Source organism: Mytilus edulis, chromosome 12, assembly GCF_963676685.1.
Source record: "Mytilus edulis chromosome 12, xbMytEdul2.2, whole genome shotgun sequence".
NCBI classification, from domain to species: domain Eukaryota; kingdom Metazoa; phylum Mollusca; class Bivalvia; order Mytilida; family Mytilidae; genus Mytilus; species Mytilus edulis.
The window spans coordinates 54,289,647-54,297,248 of NC_092355.1; the positions used below are offsets into that span (position 1 = coordinate 54,289,647).

Here is a 7,602-nt window from a genome sequence, read left to right on the forward strand (position 1 = left end):
TCTAAATGTAAACATTTATTAAACAGTAATTGATGGTTCATCACTAAACGTCTGTTTTCTGTCTTGTTAAACAAGAGAGATTTCGGAAGAAATTATAAATCCTTAAACCAACTGTGTTCTTATTTTCTTCTTCGTTTTCACTATCTTTGTCACAGTCTTGTTTATCCTTCTTTTCAATATCAAAAACTTTCAAGTTTTTCATCATGATCTTTTCTGTTTTCTTCATCTCTGTAAATATATATGAAAATATCATGTTGATTTGATTGATTAACATATTTAGTATATCATACTCCGGGGGTGGGGGTTACTGACCATCCTTTCGAGTATAACTGTGCCGACATCACTTGCAAAATCATTAGATATCAAAACAAAAAAAGGCAATGTACAGCCTTTGAAAATAGATAAGTGTCTATAAAATACAGTGTTGGATCCACTCCTACAATATACATGCTCTGATTGGCATGAAGTCTCCAATGGTGAGGTTATAAAGAAGCAGATAATAAGACAGATTTGTCATCAACACAAAAAATGCAAAAAAAAAAAACAAAGAAAAAATGACAAGTTGATACCTTTTTCTAATTTCTGTTTCCCTTTCCTCTCAATCTTTGCCATCTGTTTTTTCCACTTTAGTTCCTTTTCTCGCTGTATTTTTAAATCCTTAGTATATCTTTTCATTATTTCGTCTATTGCTTTGTAATTTTTATTTATCATTTTTTCTTTTCTAGCATTTTTCTCCCTCGTTTTCTCTACACTGACTATCCTATCCCGTTCAGAACTCTGGACAGGATTCTACAAATAAAAAATTAGGTATTTCGTATGTCAAATGAATAAAGTTTAAAGCTTATTATAAACAAATATTACTGTTAAAAAGAAATGAATATGGAGCAAATGTTTAAGAGCTTCGGGGAAACAGTTTCACAGCAATGAATTATTACAAGCTAGAAACAGCTCACGAGTATGTATAACGCCATTTATTAGAAAAAATAGAAGAAAAAGACACCAACAATTTGTCTAATAAAACAGACAAAACAATACCATTATAAAACGGACAACATCAAGAAAAAACATGAGGAAGACAAAACGGATAACAGCAAGACAAAACAGACAACACCAAAATAAAACAGACAACAGCAAGACAAAACAGATAACACCAAAATAAAACAGACAACACCAAAATAAAACAGACAACACCAGGGAAAACAAACAACACCAAAATAAATCGAACAACAGAAGACAAAACAGACAACACCAAAATAAAACGGACAACAGCAAGACAAAACAGACAACTTCAAGACAAAAACAGACAACAAAGAAAAACAAAATCAGTCAAAGACAACTTAAGATTAATTAATACGAATTATACTGAAAATGTGACACTATCGCAGAAGTCGGTGGCAATCTGCATTTGACCCTTTCATGATTACAGTGAAATAATGCACAATATGTAAGTTTTTCTCCTTGTGCTGTATGACATATCACCTTTGATTTGTCGGAAATATTTTGCATGCTTTCAGTTATCAAAGTTTAGTGTCAATGCGTGTATGAGGGTCTTGAGAGGATCTATAGAATCGTGAATAAAGGATAGAGAAAAATAGGCTTAAAGATTAGAATAGAGGAAAATAGTGTGAAAATAGGTTAAAGAATAGAGAATAATAGTGTGAAAATAGGTTAAAGAATAGAGAATAGTAGTGTGAAAATAGGTTAAAGAATAGAGAAAAATGGTGTGAAAATAGGTTAAAGAATAGAGAAAAATGGTGTGAAAATAGGTTAAAGAATAGAGAATAGTAGTGTGAAAATAGGTTAAAGAATAGAGAAAAATGGTGTGAAAATAGGTTAAAGAATAGAGAAAAATGGTGTGAAAATAGGTTAAAGAATAGAGAAAAATGGTGTGAAAATAGGTTAAAGATTAGAGAGTAATAGTGTGAAAATAGGCTTAAAGATTAGAATAGAGGAAAATAGTGTGAAAATAGGTTAAAGAATAGAGAAAAATGGTCAAAATAAATAGAACATAGGAGAAAAAGGGTTGAAAAAAATAAAGAGTAAAGAAATGAAGGACACCCCTCTTAACCCTCTTGTGTATTTTACCTTATATCCGACAGCTTCATTAAGTGAATTTTCTGCCTTTTTCTGCTCAAATGTCTTTTTAACTACTGGTCCTCCTGAAAAATTAAAAAAAGGACTTGAACGTAACGTATATAATATATTGTGAATCGCTTATTTAATAATACAATTATCGATTGACCGATTTCTATTATTGTTTTAACATCCATTGATTGAATAATTGTTTGTTGCCTAATGTCCAGTGGAAACTGTTTCATACGTGACATCCAGCTTGAAGACTTTTCGCACTTTTATGATAAGGAAGGCTGAGTTTTTATATAATGATCTAAATTTGACTGAAATATTTTATCTGTGGCTGCTACAAAGCAATGAATCACGTGGCCGTTTAGACATCAATTTGTCAATCACATAAAAACAACATAAACAAACCAAATGTATATTCTGGTTATGATTAAAAATAAGAAGATGAAGTATGATTGCCAATGAGACAACCTTCCACCCGAAACCAAATGACGTAGAAGTTGATATTTATAAAGCTATCATACGGCTTTCAACAATGAGAAAACCCATACCGCATAGTAACCCTTAAAAGACTTTGAAATGACAAATGTAAAACAATTTACACGAGAATGTTATAATTCATTTTTGTCGTATACATACCAAGTTTCCTTTTTAAAGCTTTATTTTTATATTCGTCATGGATGATCGCAATTATTGTTTCACTTAGAATTGCATCACAATACTCAGAATGGGTCTGCTGGTCGTTCTCTACTTCTCTTGGCGTGTTCTCTTCTTCTCTTGGTGCGTTCTCTTCTTCACTTGGCGCGTTACCTTCTTCTCTTGGCTCGTTCTCTTCTTCTCTTGGCTCGTTCTCTTCTTCTCTTGGCGCCTTCTTTTCTTCTCCTGGCGCGTTCTCTTTTTCTCTTGGTGCGTTCTCTTTTTCTCTTGGTGCGTTCTCTTCTTCTCTTGGTGAGTTCTGTTTTTCTCTTGGTTCATTCTCTTCTTCTCTTGGCATGTTCTCTTCTTTCCTTGGCACGTTCTCTTCTTCTCTTGGCGTGATCTCTTCTTTTCTTGGTGCGTTCTCTTCTTCTCTTGGTGCGGTCTCTTCTTCTCTTGGCGCCCTCTCTTCTTCACTTGGTGCATTCTCTTCTTCTCTTGGCGCGTTCTCTTTTTCTTTTGGTGCGTTCTCTTCTTCTCTTGGTGCGTTCTCTGGGAGCGTTCTCTTCTTCTCTTGGCGCTTTCTCTTCTTTTTCTCTTGGCGCGTTCTCTTCTTCTCTTGGTGCGTTCTCTTTCTTTCTCTTGGGGCGTTCTCTTCTTCTTTTGGTGTCATCTCCATATTTAGTCTATAAAAAAACAACATTTTGAGGTAAAAAAATCTCCGTGACTTATAGATCAATAATAATTGATAATATAAATGTTACATACATTTTCTTAATTAAGTCATTTTTTGAAAAATAACTAAATTTTTAAGCAATTTCTAAAATGCCGAAAATTGCCTGAAATTTCTTATGAAATTCGACAAATTGCTTGTTCAGTTTCAGTTTCAGTTCAAATATGAAATATATATATGAAATATAGATGATAAAAATATTTTGTAAATCAAAGAAATATTGAGTAAAATAAAAATTATGCATTAGAAAAATGTGGATTGCATGTAAATTTGAAGTTCTATTACGTAATCAGCTTGAAAAAGATATAAATAATATATGTCCAGAATACTTTAATTTGTCTGAAACAGATAAATTACAATTAATTCTATCTTCATTTGATATTATGCAGCTTACTGTTCCGTTCATTAAAAAGTCATTTGCACTGAGGGGAGTGGACACAACGCCTGCATAAATATTACTGTTTTACCACTTTATATATGATGTTTGATATGATAATTTTTATATTGTGTATATTGTATTGTATTGTTTGTATATGCCTTCAACCCCCAGGGGTATAAATGTGCATTTCATTAATAAATAAATAAATAAATAAATTATCATTTAATTTCTATAGGACAACAACAAAAGTTTACTTACCACAATAAATTTCCGTTTACTTCAATTTTTATAAAGCTGAACAGAATTAACGTGTGTTCATGAAAACGTATTTTGCTGAGCTGTATCCGCTCGACGTTAACGTTGTCTACGGAGATATTTATGACGTCGATGTCATTGTTACTACTTGGTCAGTCTCGCTACGCAGTACAATACATTCTTCGCCCAACCAGAAAGGCCGAGTAGTTACAATTGGGCGTCGATGATGTTGGTCTTCGGCGCAGTCGGGAATTCCATGGATTATTAATGTTTAACCCATTCATTTTTCCTTTTTTTTACTGGATTTTCATTAGTTTTAATAGCTGGTGTATTTTTCATGTATTTTCTTCTCAAATATGTTTATTAATCACATTTCATCATTGCCGGAGCATACACACAAGAATATGCCTTTGTTACCTTCTCTGTCGTGGTGTTTGCCAAAACGTATATAGAATAGAATAGAATAGAATAGAATATTTTTATTTCCCAAATTACAGGGCTCATAAAGGGCATAAAATCAGATACAATTGATTTACATTATTGGTATATATGTAACAATAAGGAGATGTGATATAACTGTCAATTATACAACTATCCCCCAAAGTTCAAATTAAGTGGATGTAAGCAATAAAAGACAACCGTACAACCTTCAACAATGAGATGGTTCATCATTTGACAAGGAATAACAATATGTCTATTTGTATTCGGTATACTTCAACATATATAGCAGATAGAGCATGTTCAGTAAGTGTATTTTAAGGTAATGCCAGGTTTCAAAGGAAATTCCTTCGCCTAACGGCTCGGGAAATTTTTCCTTCTCTTTATTGGATTTTTTTTTAAAACAGTTACCACTGCTGAACATGATACATGTTGTGAGTATTCATCTCGGGAATAGGAAGTTTGTCACATATTTCACTTTATGATTTTTGTTTTCATGAAATGACTTCAAAACAATTGTGCTGTAAGGGATTCCTCAACGACTCTCGGCTTAACAGCTGACATGTTACCAAAATGTCGGTTTTTAGAGTTACAAGTATGTATTATTGCTTTAAGAATAAGGAAATAAACTCATCATAGATACCAGAACTAAATTTTATATATACGCCAGACGCGCGTTTCGAAAACTGATATTAAAAAATAAAGAATACAGAAATGAAGAATCCCCCTACTGACTCTCATCATGTGTTCCAGACTGATAAAAAACCGAAAGCTGACTTCTTTTTCCTCCGATGCTGAAATTGATTGTGTTTGATTGTTGTTTGTTAGTTTGACTTTGACGCTAGCTTTTATCAAATCAAACATTGGCGGATCCAGGGGGGGGGGGGGGTTCCGGGGGTTGGAACTGGAACCCCCCTTTTTTTGGACGATCAGTGCACATTTGAATGGGGACATATACTTGGAACCCCCCTTTGTCCTGGGTTGGGAACCCCCCCTTTTTAAAATGGCTGGATCCGCCCCTGTCAAATACCAATATTTTATGGAATTAAGAGATCTAGTGGTTGTTGGTACCAATGTATCATATTTGTAATGTAACTTTATATATCTCACGGTTCAGTGAAAACTAAATTAATCTTATTATCTTTTCACGCTTACTTGTAAAAAAATATGTTTTTATAAATAAATTAAGGTGGTACCTAACACTACAGGGAGATAACTCTGTAAAATCAGCTGAACGTTTTAATAACGTTGCGTTGTTAAGGGAATATTAAGCTTCTCAATGATCAAAATTAGTGTTTGTCAAACTGCTATGTAACCAGTGTAATTTTTCTGATAAAATGATTGGTTCAAATTTTTTGAAATTCTTATATTTTTGTCAAAGGGTCAAAGTAAATACTTTGTCAAAATTTTATGAAAATTAAACGAGCCAATTTAATTTTAGTGAAGGTGTTGGGTACCACCTTAATACCCTTTAGCTTTAGAAACAAATATTTGTATAGATCAATTTCTTTTAATTTCAATATTTCAAAGTCAGTTTTAACATATTATAAAATCATTATATATATCGCTAAATCGTTATTATTATTCAAAGAAATTGATAATTACTAAACAAACTGTTGACATAGATATAACTCTCGCCTGTAGTAATTTTGATTGCTGTTTGAAATAAAATTTGGCATTACCTTAAACTGTAAACTTTGCAAAACATTTAAAGTCAATAAACCATGACTGAAAGTGCAAACCCAAATTATCTACATAGAAATGAGATACACTTATGCTTACCAAACACCCCTGACCGTTGACTTAACATAACCGAATATTAAGGGGGGGGGGGGGGGGGGGGGTTTGGATATACGCCTGAGGCGTCCTATGGTTACCCATTGATACCTATGGTTTGATATTTTATACACAAAATATCAAACCATAGGTACCTATGGGTAACCGTAGGCCGCCTCAGGCGTAAATCCAAACACACCCTAAAATTGAGAGAAAGAAAGTACATTCATTGCATTACAGTCTGAAGATTTGATACTTTCAAAATGTCGATAGTCCGACAGTCACAGAGGTCGCCTTTACAATCGAAATTCTTCCAGTGTAAGCATGCTCTAGATACCGAAAAAGGGAATCAGAGTCGGATCTAGGATTTATTTTATAAATAGAACACAATTGCCGACAAAAGAATAAATAACGATTAGCAGAGCAAGACGAAAATGTTTACGGTCGAATTTATTGTAGATTGTAGATTCGGATTATATTTTTTTCTAATGCAAATCATCTATCGAGTTCATTTCATTATCTACAGCTGCGAGCGGGATATATGTAGTATTTCTGTAATACAGCCAGGGCTGCTATAGATAAACCCACTTTATTGTATATGTTCGTTCGGAACAAATCTTCACTAAGATCTTTTGTATATCAGCCCAAGACCCTTATGGAGAAACAGGATGAAACCTCTTCCGAATAGAAGTAGGTGTTGTCAATTTCGCTTGGCTTCTTGTCCATTTCATTTCCTTGATACTTTATTTCTATTGACAACGTTTTAATGCATGTTCTTTCGCAAATTCAAATCCCAGTAAAGCTAACTCATTCATTTGACGTAAAGTTTCAAACAGTGAATAGTTAATCCTTCGTTTTGGACACTCGGTGACAAGAAAACGAATCTTTTAATAACGAAAGATAGTTTAAATCAATAAATCGATTTATATTTGATTAAAATTTCAAAAATTTAACAGTGAAAATTAAATCTTGTAAATGTTGTTTTATCTTTTTAAAAGTGTTTCAGTTAGGATATTTAAGTCTTTATTCCTAGGGTAAATCTTCTTTTTCTTGCCTTTGCCAAAAAATAATCAGAGACCGAACTTAAGTTCCTCGGAGGTCAAAAGTCAAAGAAATATTGAATACACATTCTTAATGAAACCATTTACTTTTATGTAATGCTCTTTACAGATTAATTTAATTTTTTATTTAAATTTAAATCATACTTCTCCTGCATAGTTATTTTTTGCTAGAAGGACGTTTTGGAGTTGACATGCAATGTTTACAGCAATTAAATATTATTAGAACTAATTATCAACTATCT

The 7,602-nt window shown here is 32.8% G+C and overlaps 1 protein-coding gene across 2 annotated transcripts; it reads right to left on the reverse strand.

Moving 5' to 3' along the window:
- LOC139498823 (golgin subfamily A member 6-like protein 22) lies at positions 1-4,208 on the reverse strand. 2 transcript variants are annotated; one of them, XM_071287381.1, is made up of 5 exons: positions 4,089-4,208; positions 2,722-3,404; positions 2,086-2,159; positions 570-789; positions 1-228 (listed from the first exon to the last, which is right to left on the reverse strand). In XM_071287381.1, exons 2-5 carry the CDS (start codon positions 3,395-3,397, stop codon positions 44-46), a joined length of 1,155 nt encoding a protein of 384 aa, XP_071143482.1. In that variant the 5' UTR covers positions 3,398-3,404; positions 4,089-4,208; the 3' UTR covers positions 1-43. The 2 variants fall into 2 exon arrangements, with proteins under 2 accessions (XP_071143482.1, XP_071143481.1); XM_071287380.1 differs by lacking the exon at positions 4,089-4,208 and having other exon boundaries at positions 2,722-3,481.
- Between the last annotated feature and the right edge of the window lie 3,394 nt (positions 4,209-7,602).